The sequence below is a fragment of the Morone saxatilis genome, unplaced genomic scaffold (genome assembly GCF_004916995.1).
Source record: "Morone saxatilis isolate NCDOM2014 unplaced genomic scaffold, NCSU_SB_2.0 Contig17, whole genome shotgun sequence".
NCBI lineage: Eukaryota > Metazoa > Chordata > Actinopteri > Moronidae > Morone > Morone saxatilis.
In genome coordinates, this window is record NW_023339729.1 from 7,904,847 (window position 1) to 7,928,289 (window position 23,443).

Consider the following 23,443-nt stretch of genomic DNA (forward strand, 5'->3'; position numbering starts at 1 on the left):
AAATCTCAAGAGAAGCAGCAGTTAAGAGTTTAGTTTAGTTTTGTGCTAAAGGAATTAAACTTTGATAAATTAAGAATTAACTTGTTACTCAATGCCCACATACAAATCATTGTGATTCCCTATCCCAAGCAAAAGACAATTCCCCAGTTGATACTGCTGGTAAATATAATGTGTTGTATTATCTGCATACAAAACTGTATGAACAGAACTGCTCAATTTAGATCAGCTGGCCACCAATTTCAATCTAGTTTCCATCTAAATTATCCATCCCAATCAGGTCAAATTTCAAAGAGGAATTCTCTTTAATGCAATGTTTAATTCTGCTCTACTCGTGTGATGGTAGAAGTTGTTTCCTGTCTCAATTTGTCAATTTTGTTGATTAAAACACATTAAAATATTTTGCTATTTTTCATGTGATATACAGTAAATTAATTCCTTTATTGTATCAATAAAAGCTGGGGTTTAGCTAGATTTTCTTCCTATCATCATCATTCTTCAGCCCATTCATTTAGGGTACCCCAGAGTTTCTCCTATCATATCGGTAGACTCATTTATCTTTAGTTTGAAAAACATCTTTATCCTGTTGATATTAGTAACTTGGTCTTTTATTTTGCAGTAGATTTCCCTGTCATTTTTACTACTCATCCTTTTTGCAATACTCTTTGCCATGTGAAGTTAGACAAAAGCATGACATGATGGAATGGCTTAGTGAACATGCCTGCCAATAGACTTACTAAACAAATCTGTTACCATGATTGTAATAACTGTCAATGAGAATGGGCACTTGTAGAAATGTTCTCAGATTGTTTGTTTTAACAAAATGAGGGCCTATATGGAAATAAGTGGCCTTGTAGTGTTTGTAATTATAAGGCTCTGTTTTAAACAGAAATATTAAGTAAACCAAAATGCTCACATTTACTTCAGTCAGCAGTCACATAGGGCATTATGTCAGCCTTAGTATGAGATGTGTGTGAGTCCCCGCTCCAGATGACAGAAACTGGTTATTCTAACATGGTTTTTGTGTTGAACTTATCCTGTTTGACATGCTAGACGAAGGAACATTACACAACACATTTACACACAATGTGTTAAGGCTTACTATTACAGCATGAAAGCACTGTATATGTATGTATATGTGTATGTTTATGGTTTATATCCGATATGTGTTGGGGCATATATAGATACAGTACAATGAAGAACAATTCTTTTTGTTTTCTCTTCCCTTTGAGGGGGATGTAAGTAGCTTCTTGTAAGTCTATGTAGAGTGTGCACCACTGAGTGTATAACTCTTAATTAACACAATCTTGAAAAACATGCCCAGAAGCTCATGTGACAAAAATAACCTTGGCTATCTTAGAAATGCTTTGCCCTCAACCTTTGGCCCCAAGTTTCACTGAGGTGAAATTGTCGATGGTATGTGCCATTTCTGTCACTGCTATGAGGGAATATTTTACAGGATAGCTACACATAGCACTTTCTTATACAGGAATGCTTTATTTTAAACTAAATGTGTTTGTGTTAAGGAAGGCTGTAATTACAAACATACTGAACTGAAAAATGAACTGAGGAGTATTTAAAGAATGTCCCTTTTAGGATAAAATGTGGAATCACAAGTTCGACCTGAAAAAAAGGCAATAAACCCCTACCACACCACCACACCCATGTTGATGGAGAGATTGGCGGGGGGTAGCTTGTCAGCTGCATTTTTCCCTTTCAATTGCCACTCCTAGCCCTTCCCACTTTTCTGCGTGAGGCAGCTATATAACCAAGGAGACCAAAGTGATGCTTTCAACTGCAGATCTACTCCAGTAATCCTACCTGTGTCAGATCCAGACCTCCCAGCATGTCTTTCAGCACTAGATCCTATGGCCAGAAGACCATGAGTGTCTATGGCGGAGCAGGTGGTCGTGGCACCCGGATCTCCCAGGCGGGCTATGCACCAACCTCTGGAAGCTTCAACCTGTCCGATGGCCTGGACCTCCATGTTGGGACCAACGAGAAGGCCACCATGCAGAACCTGAACGACCGTCTGTCCTCCTACCTGGGAAAGGTGCACACTCTGGAGAAGGAGAACGACCGCCTGGACAAGCAGATCAGAGATTGGTACCAGAGCAGAACTGTCATCTCCCACGACTACACCCACTACTTTGCCATCATTGAGGACCTGAAGGACAAGGTAAGATGAAGGAGACAGATATGAGTGTGTGGGGTGAGGTATCTGGTATCAGGTTTCTATTGGTATGTACTGTATGTGCGTTGACGTTTGAATAAGAGAACCAAGAAACCCATAATTGGCAGTCTAGAAGTCGGCCATCTTATCAGGAAGCACATACCACAAACAGCAGTGAGGAGATGATTGTCATGACTGTCATACCAGATTCATTCCAACTGTGCGTCACATCCTGAAAACATTGATGTTTACAAAAAGATGCAATGTGGGTTTACAATAGAGCCTGACTAAAGTTGATATTATGAGCCAATATTTTACTGTACATCAACAAGCACAGGCTTGTAATTAAAGCCTTAAAAACTATTTATCTGATTTTATTTATGTATATGTTTTGTGTACACTTCCAACCAAAATTAAAGGGGTCATTTCCAAAGAACTCTATAAATTGAATATCAACAATATATAAGTCAATATATCTGGTATTCTTTTAAAGTCTAAATCGGTGGATATGGGCATCCCATTATGTGATGCTCTGTACAGTAAAATGAAACTTGTATGAAACTTGAGCTCAGCTGTACTTTTTCTGACTTGTTTTCCTCCTCAGATTCGGATCGCCTCTAGGCTCAATGCCAAGACAGTACTGGACATTGACAACGCAAAACTGGCTGCTGATGATTTCAAAATGAAGTGAGTGCATTCTTATGCCCCTGCCCCTCTGCACTGCCAGTGAAACTTCACATGTGCATCAAAGCGTGAACTCATGTCTAACTGATAACTTCTCATGTTAACTCCTCCAAAACCTCTCTGAAATGACCTGATCTCTGTCCCTTCAGGTTTGAGAATGAGCTGGCCATGAGGATGGCTGTGGAGGCAGACATCGCTGGACTGAAGAGGGTGCTGGACGACATGAACCTGGCCAGAATGGACCTGGAGAGTCAGTATGAGGCCCTGAAGGACGAGCTCATCATGCTCAAGAGGAATCACGAAGAGGTGAGAGTGTACGGATAAAGCGAGAAGTGGGGCGCCCATTTGAAGCAATCCAATTTTTTGCTGATAGCGGTTTGATAAGCAGCAAAACTAATGAGTTCACATCTGTCAACAGCCCTGATACATTTCCACACACAGGCCAACACCCACTCTATGTATACACATAACCTGAAAGTCTGTTAATACACTGGGGACTGTTTAAACACTGCTCATCATTAATCTATTTCAATAGCAGGGAGGTTAACACAGCAGCTATTCACTGTAAGAAAAAGTTGTCACCATTCATCATAGCCATCTATTGTGGCTTAAACTGATCAGAATTTGCACACTGAGGGAAAGGCAGAGGTCATGTGTGCACTGAGGAATTTCCATATGAGGTCTGATGCCTCCCTTTTCCTTTTCTTCTCTCTGCACACTTCCTTGTATTCTTCTCTCCCTCCATTAGCTCATTGCTACTGTTTGTCTCACACTGAACCCCCCTCACTACCACCACCACCACCACCAGTAGCACACACACACCCACACACACACACACACACACACACTGTTAACACAGATCAAATAACCAAAATAATGCAGGCAATACAGTACAAAAATAATTCATTAATTATTTTAAGTTATTCCACTGGCTGACTGAGGTGTTGTCCTTTGACCCCTGCAGGAGATGGTTCTGCTGAGGAGTCAGATGGGTGGCCAGGTCAATGTGGCCGTGGATGCTTCTCCCTCTACAGATCTGAACCAGGTTATTTCAGAGATCAGGGGGCACTACGAGGGTGCAATCAGCAAGAACCGCAAGGAACTCGAGGCCTGGTATCAGAACAAGGTGAGAACTTACAAGTTCTGAGAATACAGCCACTTCAGCAACCTTTAAAGAGTTAAATTGATCATATATCAGTAATGTGATCGTTGGGTAACAAATTCCATTGTTTTTCTGATCGTCCAGATCACAGCTGTTGAGCAGGACGTGATCAAACATTCAGAGATTCTGGTGACGACCCGCACAGAGATTAAGGACCTGAAGAGCACCCTCCAGAGGCTTCAGATTGAACTGCAATCCCATTTGAGCATGGTATGTCAACATGATTGATTATCTAACAGATTGGATTTGACACTGTGATGCTTCTATGCATATTAACAACACAGTAGATGTTAAAAGATGTTACTTTTCTCTGAATTTTAATCACTGACTGCACAACAACAACACAACTTCTTTCTCTGACCACAACAGAAAGCGTCTTTGGAGGGCACCCTGGCAGAGACTCAGGCACGCTATGCTGCACAGCTAACAAGCCTTCAGAACATGGTCACAAGCCTGGAGACTCAGCTTTCTCAGCTCCATGCCAACATCGCCAGCAACAAGCAGGAGTATGACATGCTGCTGGACCTCAAGACCCGGCTAGAGCTGGAGATCGCAGAGTACAGAAGGTTGCTGGACGGGGAGGATGACAGGTGAGACCTGATGAAGAGAGAGAAACACTGACTGGACTCGGGGGGATTAGAGATTATACATAAAAACATTTAAATTAACATTTAATGACAATGTACGATGGACATGTTCTATACTAATGGTTTCTTCTTTATTTTTCATCTCTCCATTACCAGTTCAAAACAAGGTAAGCAATCACATGCCTTCAATTCTTATTTTATATTTAAACTGCCTAAATTTGCTGGATTTAAGAAATGTGATGTGATTTTCTCATGATGTTTGTTTCTTTTCCTCAGTGGTCACAAAGGTCATCACAGTGGTGGAGACAGTTGTGGATGGAAAGGTGGTCCAGAGCAGCAAGACTGTTGATGTGGACGTGGATGGGATTGAATAATAAACTGGAAGCATTAGCAAAAATCAATAAAGATCATGCAGTTGAATTAAACATTCTTGTGTGTTGTAATTTCATAATGAACAGAATATTCAACCTTTCTATTATGGTCCCTCATTGATGAATAATGAATGTTTCACACATCAGATATGGTGGCTTGAACTTGAAATGTATCCTTAAAGGTCCAGTGTGTAACATTTCAGAGGATCTATTGGCAGAAATGGAATATAATATTCATAAGTATTAATATTTTGAATATAAATATTTCATTAGTGTATAGTCACCTTAAAATAGAAGGACTGTTGTGTTTTTGTTAGTTTAGACTGAGCTGTTTTTATCTACAGAGGTAGCTGGTCCTCTTCTACAGAGGCTGCCTTGTTGAACTGTATGTTTCTTATAGCCCAGAACACTGGCTTCTTAGGATAGGTTACAGTCCAGTACGAGTACCAGTACCAAATGAGCTGTTTTAAGAACACATAAAGGCGACATTTCAGACCGTGGAAACATTATATGTAATATTTATTGGAAAGTGGGTTATATATGGTAGTGAAATGTAACATAAATTTGAATCTTGATGCCTATCTTAGGACCGAGAAAGTGACAGAAAGTGGACTTTTAGGGCGGCCATTTGTCTTAAACGACAACAACTCCCATCCAATGACACGCTACCGCAAGTCCGCTCCCCACTAACACTATCAAGGACTACAACAACGTGGAATTAACCATTATTTACAGAAAATATTATCAACAACAACAAAAATAAATATGTTAAAAATGACAGTTATAGTTCCTCCTGGAGCGTTCCTCAACGTCTTGGTGCCGCAGTACTGGCCATCTGGAGCTTGGATATTTCTGGGTCGATAGGCCTGCACCACCCAACAAGCGGGTAAAACGACACAATGGCCTCGACCCAATTCTCCGCTCCTCGTCCGCGACAGGGCAGGTTCCTCTGCCTTCAGCTGCAGAAGCCTCAAGCTGCTCTTCGCTATCATTGCGGCTCAACCAATAAGGTAGCACGAACATCTTGATTCGGACGTCACACTTTCAAAAGTTTCTTCCATATTAGATTGATACCACAAGTCGTACCGTCTGGATCGGACAGCACCTCCGCTTAGCCTCCAAACAACATGGCGGTTATATTTTTTAGTTTCTGCAAGTGAAGTCCCACCCATCTTGATCTGTGATAGGTCTGTTAGCCGTGAGTGAAAAAAAATTTGAGGAAGTAGTGTTTGTAGTCTCCACTCCATTCTACAGAGATATTGGAGAGTTCCTGCTTTCCAATGACGGCAAAATTGACGAATTTTTTACATTCATTGGGAAGGCAGGAAGTGCAACACTGAAATCCGTATTTTTCTCCCCTCTCCGGGGAAGTGAGGGGAAATGATGCACGACCATTCAAAAATATGACTTGGGGCTTCTTAATGATACAAAGCTTAATGCCAAAGGGCGAAGGTGTCCCTTTAAGAGAGCTTGATAAGGCGTGGCAAGTCAACCTTCCTACTAGTCTGTTCTAGTCAAACCCAGGACTATTACTGCGAGCCAAGGCTACATTGGTACATCATACAGTGGCACTCCTAAATATCTGTTTTCAAATAGGTTTGAATCTTTAATTAAAACCTGCTGAGCATAAATGCAGTTTGTGAACACATGCTCTGCCTCAAAACTGTACAACTGTAGCGCTGTATTGCTGAACACTGTAGCATTTGGAGCTTAACTGACTGGTGTCTCAAAAGGAAACTGTTGAAGAGAGGGGAGAGCATTTTTACTCTTTGCTCAAAGTTTCCCACCTATCCTTGGGATGCATACTAACAATTCTAAATTCACAGCTTCAATTTCTCTAACCTTTCACATCAAGTACATATGTGGTGGTCACTGCTACAGTCACAAGCTATTATGATTCTATTCTCAGCAGGTTTTACACACATACAATTATAAAATAATCAGATTTCAGACCTACCAAATACCTAAAGTAATGTGTAAATATGTAATTCCATAAGACCTTAGGTTCATGCCATAACATTATTTGAAGTAAAACACAAATAAATCAAATAGGACAAAATGATAGTTAGCAATGGGCTTTTTATTGCATTCACATGTGTATGTGAAGGAAGTCTTGGGTTCAGGCTTGTGGCCCTCAGGTGTTGCCCCTTCTGCTGCTTTTGTTGCATGACACAGATTATGAGGAGGAGGTGGAGGAGGACACAACCTTGCCGTCCTTTATTTCCTCTGTGCGCACTATCACCCTGGAAGAGGTGGATGTGGAACCGCCGGTACTGTGGAGGGGGAGAAGTACAGTGCTTGCATTAAAAATCTGAATAATGCTTAAATCTACAGAGCTAATTATTAGTTTATAATAAAACGACTGTTCTTTGAAGGCAAATTACCTGCCCTCTCCGTCCAGCAGCCTTCTGTATTCTGCAATCTCCATCTCCAAACGTGTCTTGATGTCGAGCAGCATGTTGTACTCTTGGCTCTGCTGTTCAATGTCAGAACGCAAACGCGTCAGCTGTTCCTCCAAGCCCGTTACCTGCATCTGAAGGCTTTGGAGTTGCATGGAATACCGTCCCTCTGTGTCAGCCAACGTGCCTTCCAGGGACGCTTTCTGGAGGAGGAAGAGAAAGACTTAATGAACTGAAAAAGGTCATCAAATTGTATTTCATTTAGGCTGGGCTAGGAAGAGCATGTAACGGTAGAGAAGAGTAAAAGTTTTCCCAAGATCATTTTCACTTACCATACTAAGTTGTGACTGTAGTTCGATCTCCAGGCCCTGCAGTGTGCGACGGATCTCGGTTATTTCTGACTTGGATGTTTGGAGATGTTCTGTGCTGACCGCCACCTCCTTGTTCAGCTCCTCTGACTGCAGTAAAAGTGGGAGAACATCAGTGTCATGTATAATACATTTGAACAACATTCTACGTAGAATGAGATATTACTTACGAGTCAATAAAGATTACCACCAGGGTTCTGGTCCAGACTTACCTTTGCTTGGAACCAGGCTTGAAGTTCTTTTGTGTTCTTGGCAGCTGAATTCTCATACTGTTCACGGATCTCAGCCATAATGGCGCTCAGGTCGTGCTGTGGTTTTGCGTCCACCTCCACGTTGATCTGCCCACTCATCTGGTTTCTCATGGCGGCCAGTTCCTGTTGAATAAGAGGAGTTTGGTAAGAGGTGGATGTTTTCTGAGTTGTTTGAGTACATCAGCAAATTAATTGTAATGTTAAGCATTTGCTACACACCTCCTCGTGGTTCTTTCTGAGGTAGATCAGCTCTTCCTTGAGGCCTTCTATCTGCATCTCCAGGTCTGATCTAGCCAGTGTCAGCTCATCCAGCATTCTCTTTAGACCGGCGATATCTGCCTCCACTGATTGACGCATGGCTAGCTCATTCTCATACCTGTGAGGCAACAAGAGATCAGACATTTACACATCAACATCAAAGTTTTTCCATTTCACTATTTAGACTCTGTCTCTCATCCTGATACTTACTTGGTTCTGAAGTCGTCTGCTGCCAGTTTTGCATTGTCAATGGACAGATAGATGCCTCCATTGACACGGGTGGCATCTTGGATCTGTATAATGAAGCAATGTTTCATTTTACATAATTAATATATTTTTTTTATCAATCTGTCTTCAACTGAAGTTAAACAGACTCTTTAAACATTAAGTATTCTGTCAACAGCGCTTCACAAAAGCATTGCATATAACACAAGGACAGGAATGGCATCTCTTGCAATCACCATGTACAAAATTATGTATATGTTATTGGGGTAAGTTAAAGTTCAAATGCATGATTTTAAACATATTCATCTGATAGTTGCATTGTATGATTAATTACAATTTGACATACTTTTATATATGTAACATACCTTTCCCTGGAGGTCAGCAATGGTAGCCTCATAAGCTGAGTAGTCACGGGCAGTGGGGGAGGTCTTACTCTCCAAGAACTGGCGGATCCTGAGCTCCAGCTCAGCATTGGCCTTCTCAAGGCTGCGCACCTTCTCCAGGTAGGAGGCCAGACGGTCGTTCAGGTTCTGCATGGTGGCCTTCTCATTGGCTCCAACATCAAAGCTATTGCCTCCACCGAAGCCTGCGCCCCCTCCCATGCCAAAACCGTAACCGCCACCTGCACCACCTCCACCACCTCCACTGCCGAAAGCGCCATAACCACCAGTGGCAACAGAGATTTTTGATCCACTGCCACCTGCGCCGCCATACACACTTGAAGCATATGTCTTTCGCACCATGCCTCCACCTCCACCAAAACCTCCTGCCATGCCTCCACCAAATCCTCCACCAAATCCTCCACCTCCACTACTGAAGCGTCCAGAAGAACTGCTCATGGTATTCATTCTGAGGGAAGTCATTGTGAAGACTGCTCAGGAGGTCTGACTGCCTTGGAGAGAATGAGATGGGCTGAGATGCACAGATCTGCCTCTGTCCCCCTTTTATTCTGCACAAGGCTCCTGTTCCTTCCCCTGATGTGGGTGGGGCTGTGCAGGACTGAAGGGAGGAGAATTACCTAAAATGGTTGCTCTGCCCAACCCAACATAGACACATTCTTCTGGTCCGTTTTGGTAACGATCAGAAGGAGAAAGTGGGATTAAACTTCATTCATTTAAGTTCATTTAAATCCCATAACTACCTACAAAGCACAATGGCTTCATTATTACATTCATCCTTTATTCCTGTGCTCCATATAAATGTGCATGAAGACAGGGCATCATCAGGGCATTCATATTTTATTCAGACAAAGTATACTGTGCACAGCCACGCCTGTTACTGTTGGCCTCAGGTTAGTTATTGAGTCATATCCCCCCAGGTTTTCATGTCAATGACATGACATGTCTTTATTGCCATACTCCTTGAGCAAGACAGACATACCGTGCTGGCCAAACCTGTTACATTGCCGAGGCAACAAGCAATATAAACACTGTAAAATGGATGAGTATAATTGACTCTCTCACACACGTTTGTCTCTTCTCTTTCTTTTTTGTTATCTTGCATGAAAATCATCTTTTAAAGTATTGGTTCTTTTGTTGTTCATAGTCCTAGTTATTTATCACATCTTAATCTTACATTCCCTTTTGTTTTGCTAAACAACATCCTGCAGAGTTGCCAGTTAGAAGTGGATTTTATAGACACTCATGATGTCAGTCGATACCTGGCTTCATTCAAGACTGGGCACAGCACTAGAAAGCTCACCGCGGATGTGCCTGCACGTTCTTTATTTTTCTTGGCATTGTGCTTTGGCATGTGCATCATGCCTAAACAAGAACAAGCGCTTGCTTGTTTGCTTCTTTCCATTTCACCACAGTATTTCTTTTACAATGTCCCAGAGGATTGTCCCGACTGTCTCACATGAAGCATGTGGAATGGTTGATTAAATTAAAGAATGCAGGCATTTAAACTTTTCCTTGCTTTTTCCGTGCAGATTCATTTTCAAATGCTGACAATTAAAATAAAAATGCATGTATTATTTTAAAATTTTGCATGTGGTTTAATGTAACAAAGAGTTGTTTTACCTCTAACTAGCAAATGCCTGTTACAAACTGCGCACACACTGTACACAGCTTGGAGTAATACAAACCAGATGTTTCTTTTCACTGCTGCTTTTCATTTTGAGGTTGCAAACTCATCTCATGCATGTGCTAAACAGCCATAAATAATGTCCAATATACTGATTGGTTTGAAACCCTGTGCAGTAATATATGAGTAAAGATATTTTTGTCTCTCTGGAGATAACATTTTCACACTATCATACCAACTTCTGGTGTGTACACACTGTGATGTATAGCTCTGTACAGCTTATTTGCACTTCATTAATTGTTTCACTGCTCCATTCAGAGATGTCTACACTCATTTTTTTTGCCTGCAACTAAGCAAATATTCCTGAGCAATACAAAGAAGTAAGCTGCATTGTCTCTAGACATTTTTAGTATTTCAAACAATTAGCTTGCAATCTCACTTTGCAAATATGTATCCTTTGTACTACCAGCAGAACCAAGTGATGGTGTAAATGTACGTAAACATCTTGCAACACAACACAACAGTGTGCACATTGTGATATTTGTGCAAATGGACATTCCTATGATAGAATAATGTAAGGGTGTGGCACTGGTGGAAAGGTTTAAATAGAGCGTGTAATTACAAAGCCCTCTGGTTAAGTTAGTTTATGTAAAGTTTACTGTGGTATCAGAATTAAAAGAGCAATTGTCAATGACATGTTAATGTGTGAGATTTCTGACGGGTGTAAACAGGGTTGAGTTGCAAAAGGAGAAATTTTCAGAAATTAAATTCTTGCTGTTGCAAAAAACAACTGATTGTCAGCATGTTACCATTTGAGGTCTGAAATAGATAAATAAGTAGTATGCAACATTTGGCATGTTAGCATTAGAACATGCCAGCATCAGCATGTTTTAATGCTACATGCTATGTTGCAGTATGTAATGTTAGTGAAGTTAACACATTAACACAGTTTTCAGGTCAAAGAATGATAGTGTCAGGGTCAACCACTTTAGTCTAAACTGAAACATCTCAACAACTATCAGATGGATTGCCGTGACATTATTCATGGTCCCCAGAGGATGAATCCTAATGACTTTGTTAAATTATTATTATTGTCACTGTTTTTATTTACTATCTTAGAAGAAAGATATTACTGAAACTATATGTGCTACTGCAATTAAATGACAATTCTTTCAAAAAACACACATTAAAATCACATAAAAGGTCTTTTTAGGCTGCTGTGGTCTAGAGGTAGAGTGGACTTAGATTACCCAATGCTTGAGGTGCCACTGAGCACTCTTACTCTCTCTGCTGCTCTACGGAGCTGCTCAGCAGCCTTAGAGTGAAGCAGGGCATTGTTGCTGAATAAGAACATTTACAAAACTGCATATACAAGTGAATAATATTGCTTTTAATGTTTTCATTTGCCTGCTCTCCATTTAGATTAAGATTTCCCTGCTTTAGGATGGTTTTAATGCTGGTACCTTCCCTATTCCTATACAGATTGCATCTCTTTGTCAATATGCTTCCCTGGTGTTATCAACCTACACCTTATATATCAAATAGATTTTATTAATCAGAAAACAAAAGGAAGGTATTTAGTGTTAATACACTATGCACACTTTTCTGCTCTCGCTAAAAGAAAGGACTAGTTGTGGTTAATGTGTGAATGATTAATAGTGATGGTATGTGTGGCGGCGGGGCAAGGTGTGACTGTGGTTGTGTGAATGTGTGAAGCAAAACATGATTGAGGTATGCATGCTTTTAATAGAGAGACTCCTGCAAACAGGTATATACTCCATTCACTAAAAGAATTTCTTTTAGCTTTTCAGAGGATAAGGTTAAAATATATTTAAACCTCACTGTGGACTAATTGATTTATACCCTGTATCTAGTGGATGACAATATGCTATGCGGTGCACATGTTTGGGAGCTGTAGTTGCAGTTCAACTTGCAGGGCATCTTTCCAAAAACCATATCAGTCATTGCCATAACTCTTTTGTCACATTTATGTTGTCACACACCCCATCCACTTTTCATGTAAATGGGAATGACTTCTCAGAATGCAAAAGCCTCATTCAAGTCTGAGTACGAAGTGCATTCCCGACACAAATAACCACAGCTTGTGTTAAAAACTGGAACAGTATGTTCAAAATGTGTTGTGTCATGAAAAATAGCCTGCAGTGTTTTTACCTCGGTGTTCAACTCTCATTTATGAGCTAATATAAAATAATATCTCACTTTCTCATGTTGGAGAGAGAGCGATGGCTGCAGTGACTCACTGTAACACCAGGTGTTTTTTGACAATGCTCCTCTGTCTTTGTATTTTTTTCTTTATTCTATTTCAGGCCCAGACTGGTTTCTGTTGTATCTTGCTATGCTCTGCAGGTATGGGCCACACCCTTTACTTCCAGCCTGATGGAAATTTACAGCAGAAAATTCTGGACTTTGGACTGAGCAGTGGAAGACCTTATCTTTAGCAAGTTTACATTAGCAAGATATAAAAGTAACCGATATATTTAATCAACAACTTCATTGTCTCTTTGATACTGTGAGTCAACTGAAGTGAATTAAGATCCCATGTGCGCACAATTCAGCACTGTGTTTTGTTAATAATAGAGATAACTAAGGTCAGATGAGGGAAAACCTAACTGAATCATTGATTTTAATCATGTGATGCACACAACCATGAAGTGACACAACCTACTGTGTTTTCTCTTTCTTTGAATCAAATATCTACAGAGGAAAGCTCACTCCATAGGGCGACTTTTTACTTTTACAATTAGGCATGAAGTTTGACACCCGGAGGGCGAATTCAACGGGCGGATTTCAGTTTAAAATGGGACTTTCTGTGTGTATGTTATGTGCTGATGTTTGGATGAAGATCTCAAGGTTCCAACAATGGGGCACACTGTAGTCATGCAGAATAATTACATTTATAAGGTCTAGACAGTGAGGCAAATGATTCTAGGTCTCACTTGCCTCAACTTGATATTTCTCTGTACAAAGCTGCTGAAAAAGTAAATCATATTTAAGGGCTGCTAATAACATTTAATAACAGTGATGATGAACAGCAATAATGTGTTAAGGTGCAGCCGGATGCAGGACAAAAGCAGAGAAAGGAGGGGAGTCTTAAATGTTGAGTCATTTTGACCAATGGATTAACTGATTGCAGGTGAATCACTGATGTTTTGATAGAGATCTCAAGTTCCCACTTGATTCACCTCCACCCAAATGAAACCAATGGTGACTCAAGGGTGAGTGTAAACCTCACTGAACAAAGTCTATACTTTAAAACAACTGGTTAAAAAAAAGCTTTTTCTTGCTTGCATGTGTCTGTGAAAAACATATTCAGTATCACTAATGTATCATTGTGTGCTACTTGCACACCATTATTGTCTATTGTCCATTGTCAGTAAGTAAAAAAAATCATGTTTCTAAATGTATCTTGCCCAGCAACAATCTGTTTCCACTTAAGCTAAATAAGGTCACCCAATCCACTGAAACCGTGCTGAGAGATGACTTTTAGAGAAAGAGATAGTGTGACACCTGGTGGTCATGAGTAGAATTACAGTCTAAGTACCACATGGTACCTGCAACCAATGTCAGAAAATGCTTTATTTTACTGTATTCTAATTATTTTTGCCAGAGTATCTGCACAGGTTTCAATCTCTTTGTATGACCTAAAACTACTTGAATCTTCACCCTTTTACATTTCCTGTGTTATTTGTATGCCCGAAATGTGATGTCTTTGACGTCAAAGTCATGCTATGATTGTATTTTACCAATGAAAAAATCTATGTACAAATTATAATCCACCTTTCTAAATTGTAATGCACATTTGTGATTAGAATAGAAGAATTAGAATACACATTTTCATCTTTGCTTTCTGGCTTTTAATCATATTTTGGTCTCCTACTTATCAGAGTGAGGGAAGATCATCACATGCTGCAACCTTTCTATATAATTTCAATCAAAAGAAAAGACAGACAATGCCAAAGTTTCCCCTAAAAAGCAAAAATTAAAGTGTTTTGTCAGGTATCTGGTTAAAGTTAATAGCTAATCATTAAATCTGCAGTAGGTAACACATTCATATTTGCTGAAACTGTCACAATAGCCAGACAGTGGTACATGTGGCAGATAAAAACAACATAGTTGATTGTTGAGTCTTATTTCCCAGCTTCAGTATTTGACAACCTGGGAATAAGACTCAACAATAAAGTATGTTTTTTGGCTCTGTTGGTTGTTTTTGTTCAGGCCTGGGAGATTCTTGCAAATGCCATTAGGAGCATTGAGAGGGGCCAGAGGAATCTGTCTTGTATACTGCTGTCAGGATATGGTGAAAGTTTCAGCAAATATGACAGAAAGTTATTTCTATTAGAGTTAACTACTGCAGCTTTAAGTAGGAATGATACAGGTCAATTTAGAGGCCAAATCAATGTAAAACGGTACATTTATTGGCAGCAGGTGTTACTGAATGTCCTGCACTTGGGTGTCAACACTGGAGGACACCACCTTTCCATCAACAATCTCCTCCACGATGGTCTTCACCCTCCTCTCGATGTGAGGTTTATGCTCTGCAGAGGTGGAGAACAAACATAATGCATCATGTGATTACAGCAAGGAAGGAGCTTAATTTAAAGTTGTTGTAGTGAATGATTGGGAATCTTACCTTCTACTTCCACAACCTTGCTGATGATCACAGCCCTACGGAGAGATCATTTTAAAACATATTTTATTGCTTCAGCTGTTGGCCAACTACTTTCACTCTAAAACATCAAAGGAAGAAATGAAATACTTTAATTCCTCACTTTGTTTGTTCATATCCCCTCTCACGCAGCTCTCCATCCAGCAGCCTCCTGTACTCTGCAATCTCCAGTTCCAGCCTCATCTTGATGTCCAGCAGCATGTTGTACTCGGCTTGCTGCTGCTCGATGGAGACTCTCAGCTGCTGCAGCTCTAACTCCAGTGAGTTGATGTTAATCTGCAGCTGGCTGAGCTGGGCGCTGTATCGACTCTTGACTTCTTCCACATTCTGCTGTAGGCACTGAATCTGCAGGACGGATGGGTATAATATCAGGAAAGCTGTGTGTGTGATTGGAAAAAAGGAATTGTCCCTATCTGCCTGACGGGAAATTATAGTTACAGTTGCTTAAAATAATTGTTAAAACCATTTTCGCTTGGTGTGATTAGTCCTCCTGTTCATACTGGTCATTAAAACATAATGTGCTTTCAGTTGAGTGGGGGATGGGGGACAAAAATGTGGAAAAATACATTCCAAATTTTATCAGAATTTAATATGATCTAGTTTGTCAAGTGTCTGTATCTTTAAAAGTTACATTCATTTTAGTTCAAAATTCCCATCTTATGTAACTTTTGCTGCAACATAAGGTGACGTCATCCAGCCCTATCAAATACTTGCAAGTGCACATTCCTCGTAGGTTGTTTTGAATCATGAACGCTGAATTTTCTTCTGTTTATCTCGCGATCATCGTGATGAAACAGAAAGTAGTTGCCATTGTGATAACTTTCTCCCAGCTTTGATTGAGGGGAGGCCCACAGTCTCAGACTTTGAAAACTGCTTTAAATAATTTGATCCCACTAAAGCAGCTCACCACAATGTTTTTTTTCACTTTTTTGGGTTTGTATTGCCTTTATTAGATAGTACAGCTAAACACAGGAAAGTTGGGAGAGAGAGAGAGAGAGAAAGAGAGAGAGAGAGAGAATACAGGCTGCCGCAGTAAGGACTGAAGTGTACTAGAAGTGCAGTAGGAAAGAATATTGCAATGGCCCTTGATAAGGAGGAATAATTACAGCTTACACACTTGAAAAAAATGTGCATCTACACTTTAATCGAAGTGTAATAAGCCAACTGTACACAGTGAAAGAGTGCTTCCTGTCGTTTCATCTATGGCCTACCTCTGTGTGGACGCTTTGGCGACTTATCTCCAAACTCTGGTAAGTCCTCTTCAGCTCCGAGAGCTCTGTGTAATACGTCTTCACTTCAGTTGAACATGTAAGGATTTGCGTCTGGAGAATTTCCACCTTTTCACACAAACACACACACACAATAAATTCCATGAGATTGCCATTTGTAAATATTGACATTATAGTTCATACTCTCTGTGGTCTTTACATTTTCAGGCACGTTGTTCTCCCATCTCACCTTAGATTTAAACCATTTCTCGAGCTCCAGCTTGTTCTTGTCTACCACAGCCTCATACTGTTGCCTCATTTCCTCCAGCACCTTTATCAGATCAACAGACTCTGCGCTGTCCACCTCTACATTAACTGTGCCAGTCTGCTGGACCCTCAGCAGATGCAACTCCTGCAACATGACAAAGGGATACATTTTGATCTCCTGCCACCTCCAACAGGTGGCGCCCTTTGACAGTATATATACTATATATGACACTGAGCCATCCTGCTTTTCAATCATTCAATGTCTTCAAAACCTTTTTTATTACAAATTGTGTTTTTAAAATGACAGCAGAGAAATTCCTCTGGAGTTCTCACCTCCTCGTGGTTCTTCTTCATGTACACCAGTTCATCTTTCAGACCTTCTATCTGCGCCTCCAGGTCAGCAATGGTGAGAGTCATGCTGTCCCGGACCCCTCGGAGACGAAACACATCAGCCTCCACATTCGTACGCATGTTCAGCTCCGTCTCATATCTACAGAGGGAGGCCAGGTGTAGTTGTAAATAAATTGAATCAGTGAAAGGAAAAATGTGACCATTCGACTATATCTACAGTCTGTGTACTTGTCCAACAGGTATAAATGTCACTCCAGTCATAAAATGAACCATTATTTTTACCAAAATGACTGGAGTGTGCGTGTGGATTTCAGCATGAAGCAACAGAGCAATGTAAACCTACTTAATTTTAAAGTCCTCTGCAGCCAGCTGAGCATTGTCAATCTGCAGGATGACTCTTTGATTCTCTGAACGTTTCATGAGGATCTAAAGGTGAGAAAAAAAACATTGTCACTATGTATTCACGTTTGCTTGTTTTATTGGACAGACTCATCAGTACATGTGTACTTATTTTTATACAGTAAAATATGACAGGATATATTTCAAAAACTCAATTTCTGCAGTGAGTTTCAATTGAAAGCCAATATAATGATTCAGTTTTAGTTCAAACCCACAGTTTATACAGCACTGAGGGAATCCATAGCTATTTTATGAGTGATCTCTTAGTTCTTTAGTTTTGTTATTTTTTGATGGATTGTGAATTTATCCGTATAGCATTAAATCTGCACATGGCCAAATTAACCTGTTTGGGAGTACTGGGTTAAAAATGTGCTCTTATGCCCCTGTTGATCATCATCACAGTTGCCCTGTTACATATGCACATTAAACACTGTGTGTATATGTCTCAAACAATAAATTAGTCACAGTGTAAAAATCTGAAATATTTGAAATGACAAACAAAGATGCAGTTTTAACCACTGTAAAATAGTTGGTTGCATCTTTGTTTGCACACCAAAAAGATGCTGTCTTGTTTATTGTATTGTAAAATGTGAGCAGTACCTGAGCTTGGAGGTCACTGATGGTGGCGAAGTAGACGGCGAAGTCTCTGGAAACAGTAGGAGCTCTCTTCTCAAAAAACTCTCTGATCTGCAGCTCCAGCTTCCTGTTGGCTGCCTCCAGGGAGCGCACCTGCACACACAACCAGAGGATGACATCACACAATGACAGGAGACAAAGGAGAGATATGACATTTATAAAGCACTTTAGTTCTGGCTCATAACTCCTGGCTGGCATGTGGAAAAATTTTTAAGAATCAAACTGTTACAGTATTATACACGTTACGTTAGCTGCTATGTTAAGGAGCATCTCCTTAACATAGTCTATATTATCTATTTTCCTGGTGGGTTTATTCACATGTTCATTTGTTATGATTGTTTTGATTTGTTATAGAACACACACATACATTACGTCTATTTTACCTTCCTTTAATAAAGTCTACTGACTGCATCCTCTCTGATCTGCTTCTTTGTCTGTGATGGAGGAAGTTTTCAAATCTTTTACTTATGTTAAAGTTATGTGAGAATAACAACAAAGAAAATATGTGTATATGTATAAGTATCAACAGTAAAAATACTCTTTGTGCAGCAGAGAGCTCTCAAGTGTATTGTTATAGGCTACATAGTATTAGGCCTGATGCATTACGTAATATCACTGTGTTCATGTGTAAGAAGCATTTTAAAGTCAAGATGCAACAATCATTTATACTAATTATAGAGACAAAATCCACAGTCCCAATTCTGTGTTTAAATGTATTCAAAAGCTTATCTGAAGGTAATATGAGGTTTCAACTTCCGATAAACTCAAATATATTTTTACACAGAACTGTGGATCACTTACATTGAGAGTGCATTAGAAAGGGATCTTTTAACGACCAGTGTGAACACCTGTTTTGTGTTCATATGGGCACCTGACTCTTTTTTTATATATTTTTAAACCTGTGCGTCCCTGTGTGCATGCAAGGTATGAATGCGTGTGTTAGAGAGATCCTATAATGTGCATTCATCGGGTTTTATGAGGAGGGACTGCCCAATAAAATGTCTTACCACTCATTTCATTTAGTTTAAGAATATCAGTTTTTCAGACTTGAAGGAGGCCACGGGGCAGACTGAGGACCAGGTGGAGAGATTATGTCTCAACACTGGCCTGGGTACCCCTCGGGATCCCCCAGTCACAGTTGGCCGATGTGGCCAGATAAGCGGATGAAGATGAGAATAAGATGAGTTTTTCAGAGGTTTGTGCAGCAGTTTGACCATCATCATATTCATCATGGCTTACCTTCTCCAGGTAGGTGGCCAGGCGGTCGTTGAGGTTCTGCATGGTCCCCTTCTCGTTGCTGATCACTCCAATATCGCCGTACGGGGTCAGTGACCCGGCAGAGAACGACTGGCTCTGAGAGATGCGCGTCCCGAATCCTCCCGCGCCCCCGTACACGCTGGGCGCGCGGGTCTGGAAGGGCCCGCTGGAGATGCGGGTCTGGCCGGAGCCCACCAGCTGCAACCCTCCGCTCATGCCCATGGCGCTGGCGCTGGAGATGCTGCGTGAGCTGCTGATGCTGCGGGAGCTGAAGCTGCTGTTTTGGCGGCTGAGTTGGACAGACATGGTGAGAGCTGGAGCTGGAGCTGGAGCTGACCTGCAGGTGATGAGCAGAGTTGGAGAGTCTCCGAGGAGTACTGCTGCCGGAGACAACTGGGCATTTTATAGAGACTCTGGGAGAGGGAGACACTGTCTGGCCCCGTGCCACAATGTGTGGTATGCAGATAGCCTAATGTTTTTAGGTGTGTACAGTAGCTAGTGCTGATCTATGAAAGACAGGTTGAATATCTAGTCTGACAGCTTGATTGCTGCCTAATTGATATGAATCCATAAAGATAATTGTTTTTTTTTCTTCTCCAGAGTCAGTCATACTTATCCTGTAACGGATTAAAATGACACTTATCTGGTTGAACATCAGCTCAGGTATTTCTAACTGCACAGTGTATTGCCTCTAGTATTTGAGATCATTCATTTAAAGCAACACTATGTCTCTTTTGATCAAAGATATAACACAATCTTGCTCTTATAAATTAAAAGTTTGATTTATAAGAAATAAAATGAAACCTTACTAAATTTACTACATTCGGCCTGATATATGTCTCTTATATATGTTAGCAAATGTAAAAATTATATATAGCCTATGTTTCTGTGTCACTGACATTACTGAGTTATCTGACTTTATGACTATTTTTATGTAGCTATTATTTGAACATTTACAATTATCATTTAAGGACCATTGTGTAGGATTTAGTGGCCTCTGGGTAGCTGTGGTTCAGGAGGTAGAGTTAACTAATCATGTTGGCGGGTCGACCCTGCTCCTCCAGGCTGCATGTGGAAGTGTCCTTGAATAAGATTCAGCACCCTCTGATGCCGTGCCATCGGTGTATGAATGCGTGTGAACAGATGAATGTGACGTGTAATGTTTCTCGCTTTGAGAAAAGAAAGTGAAGGTGTCATATAATTGTTTTTATTTATCACTGCGGCTTGCAACCAACTGAATTCCCCTCACCACACCCAAAAGGCCCTTTCTAGAGCCTGTGTTTGGTTTATCCATTCTGGGCTGCTGCAGAAACACAGATAGATCATCCTAAATGTTACATGCTGGACCTTTAATTGTTACTTGTGTCCACAGTGGCTGCTGCTCAGCTAGAGCCAAAGGGTTTTATAACACATATATGTCGAAGAAACCTCTGAAAGGATGGCCTGGGAAACCAAGACTGGTTCTCAATGTTTTCTTTTGAACGACTAAAGATAGTTATTTTCCAGCGAAGCAAAGGGAGTGGGCAAAACACTTAATGACATAAGAGATCATTTAGGAACTATGTCTACAAACACAACTAAGAACTTAATGCCTGACCCCCACCCCACCTCAACACACACACACACACACACACACACACACATACACAACACTGGCACTCCTTTTCATTGGAAGCTTATCTAACATGTGGTCAGATTAAAATATCCTCAAGTGATTGACACAAGAATCTAAAAGCCATCTCAATCCATTGTGGGCCGCACCCATAAGGGAAAGTGACAGATAACACTTTGCACGCCACTGGTTTGTGGCAGCAGCTCCTACTCACGTCCATATTAAAGACCATTAGTTTAAAAAGCACTCCGTTGCAGATACGTAGGGTTATTTTTGTTTTAATGTGAAGCTTTATTAATAAAATATCAAACATAACTTTTATTTTTTTTTATGTTGCTGTTATTGTGTACTTTTTCGGACATGATCCGGAACAAAAAAATTAAAGTTAGACCAGAGATGTAAGCAGCTGCACTAATATTGAAGAAATTGTTGTTTTACTGACACCACTAGACAACCACGACTTTATTCATACTAAAAGTAAAAGACTCATTGTAACCTTTCACTTGCCTTACAAGTCCTGCAGCTTAAAATAAAAAAAAAATCTTTTAGTTGACAACTGAACATCTGTGAAAACAAACAAAAAGCTGAGATGAGCATCTACTGATAAAGTTTGAATCTGATCTCAGCGACAGGCTAAGGAACAAGCTGTCTGTCGCAGCTATGTGGAGTCTGACACTTTATCAGATTTCACTGATGGGTGTGTCTGTCGCTCTAGTCTAGTGAAAGCATTAATGTCAAATCTTATGACATGTGATTGTCTTCATGAGGCATATGAGAATTAATGGTGGAAGCCAACAAGTAACATTCCAATAAGATCATACCTCTGGTTTAATTTGTGGTAAGGCTTGTAAGATTTACTCATTAGTCAGAACACCCTGAGGTATTGTCTGTTGGTGAACGTATATGTGGATTCTCTGCTTTCCATTGTCCTGCTGTCACTTCCCCTCATAGCACTTCATGTTGTATTAATGTGGCACATAGAGTACATCCAGCGAAAAGATGATGCTTTATAATATTTTCAGGCTGCATTTATGTTGTTTCTGCTTTTCTACATACATCACACATTGTCAGTGGAAAATTGACACACGGTAACTGGCCCCAAATCTATACAGTATGCAAACAGTGTTAATGTCGACCACACTGTGTAGTATTTTTACTGAAAGGGTAGAGTGTACGTCATCTGGAAAGTCCGAGCCACACCATGACATGAAGGCAATAATCACCTCCAACCAATCATTAAATTAGACACACTGGGCTTTTTTTTCCTGATTATGATCCACCGTTTAAAAATATAATTTAAATTTAATATTATATTTTTAAAATATAAAGTGAAAAACTGTTAAGGCACAGATGGAAAAATAACTATTGTGTCTGTGTCTTGTTCCAATATGTGTGAACTGTAATAGTAACTGCTTAGAGGGGATATATCTGATTCAAGGAAGCCAGTGTTCAAAGCGGTGAAGTTTTCCAGCCAGTGGCTACATAGTTACACCAGATCCTCTGTGCTGGTCTCTAAAGGAATATTGAATTTCTTATCTAAACACATTGACTCGTTTTATTGTTATTGCTGTGCAAAAAAGGCCTTTCCAGGTAAGTGAAAAGTATAATAATGGGTTTGTAGATGTATCAGTCTATCGTTTCCTCTACGCACATCCTCCCAGTGCATCTGTCTACCAATCAATCAGTGAACACTGTTATTTGTCTTTGATTTTAGGCCATATTGCTCACACCAAACTTGTGGTATAAAAGAGTCTGTTCAGTGTGCACCACGAGCATCAGACCTGCTGGATTTTGTTGTGCACGCATTTCATCATCATACAGGTATCAGATGACTTCTTTCATTCAGCTGTCAATAGAATTATTTTGAGTAAGTTGTAACTTTTTTTTCTTCTTGTTCACAGACATGTCAGGGAAAGTTATTATGGGGTTTGCACTGTTGGTTGCGCTGCTAGTATCCACTGCAGCATCCTCACCTGTAGAGGCTAAAGAGACTAATGTGCTGCAGCAGCTTCTAGCCAAGAGGGAGAAAATGACAGACTTGGCTGGCAGACAGGAGCCGGCGCCTCGGGCTCACTCAGCAGCACGGTTGGAGAGACGGGCACACCTATCGGAGGATGAACGCGAGATTGTGACCAAACAAATAATGCAAGCAATTTCAGGTATGCTTTTAGCTTGGGGTGTGAAAGTTCTTCTTTAATTGTTTTGTTTTGCTTGAGTCAATTAGATAAAAGAATGAGGGAGGAAGTGTTCCACGAGGATGCTTGAATATGTTCACTGAAGCCTTGTGTGTGGTTCATGTAGGAATGGTTTGTTCACAGAGATGATGAACTCCGAGTGCATGTCAGACCGGGACTACCAGGGCTGGGTGGACTTTGGACGGCGGGACGCAGAGTGAGACACAACAATGCCAACAGCAAACTGAGAGGGCAGACTTAACTGCTTTTTGTTCCGATTTTATACAAAGTCAATGTTTTAATTTCCCTGCAACTTTATAAATAAACACTTATTTGCAGAATTATCACAAGA

The 23,443-nt window shown here is 40.5% G+C and overlaps 4 protein-coding genes across 4 annotated transcripts; 2 read left to right on the forward strand and 2 right to left on the reverse strand.

Annotated features, from left to right (window-relative positions):
- The first annotated feature begins 1,548 nt into the window (after positions 1-1,548).
- krt98 (keratin 98) lies at positions 1,549-5,103 on the forward strand. Its single transcript, XM_035660309.1, has 8 exons — positions 1,549-2,176; positions 2,775-2,857; positions 3,004-3,160; positions 3,819-3,980; positions 4,101-4,226; positions 4,386-4,606; positions 4,760-4,770; positions 4,880-5,103. The coding sequence occupies exons 1-8, from the start codon at positions 1,844-1,846 to the stop codon at positions 4,975-4,977; spliced, it is 1,191 nt and encodes a 396-aa protein (XP_035516202.1). The 5' UTR covers positions 1,549-1,843; the 3' UTR covers positions 4,978-5,103.
- Positions 5,104-7,033: 1,930 nt separating this feature from the next.
- krt15 (keratin 15) lies at positions 7,034-9,406 on the reverse strand. Its single transcript, XM_035660308.1, has 7 exons — positions 8,841-9,406; positions 8,461-8,543; positions 8,212-8,368; positions 7,954-8,115; positions 7,706-7,831; positions 7,359-7,576; positions 7,034-7,247 (listed from the first exon to the last, which is right to left on the reverse strand). The coding sequence occupies exons 1-7, from the start codon at positions 9,336-9,338 to the stop codon at positions 7,151-7,153; spliced, it is 1,341 nt and encodes a 446-aa protein (XP_035516201.1). The 5' UTR covers positions 9,339-9,406; the 3' UTR covers positions 7,034-7,150.
- Positions 9,407-14,352: 4,946 nt separating this feature from the next.
- Positions 14,353-19,697, reverse strand: LOC118327093 (keratin, type I cytoskeletal 19-like). Its single transcript, XM_035660307.1, has 9 exons — positions 19,288-19,697; positions 18,013-18,141; positions 17,357-17,439; positions 16,996-17,152; positions 16,646-16,807; positions 16,399-16,524; positions 15,291-15,532; positions 15,152-15,186; positions 14,353-15,056 (listed from the first exon to the last, which is right to left on the reverse strand). Exons 1-9 carry the CDS (start codon positions 19,609-19,611, stop codon positions 14,950-14,952), a joined length of 1,365 nt encoding a protein of 454 aa, XP_035516200.1. The 5' UTR covers positions 19,612-19,697; the 3' UTR covers positions 14,353-14,949.
- Positions 19,698-22,820: 3,123 nt separating this feature from the next.
- On the forward strand, positions 22,821-23,391 carry LOC118327096 (gastrin/cholecystokinin-like peptide). The gene is made up of 2 exons (XM_035660310.1): positions 22,821-23,076; positions 23,236-23,391. The coding sequence occupies exons 1-2, from the start codon at positions 22,821-22,823 to the stop codon at positions 23,310-23,312; spliced, it is 333 nt and encodes a 110-aa protein (XP_035516203.1). The 3' UTR covers positions 23,313-23,391.
- Positions 23,392-23,443: the final 52 nt, after the last annotated feature.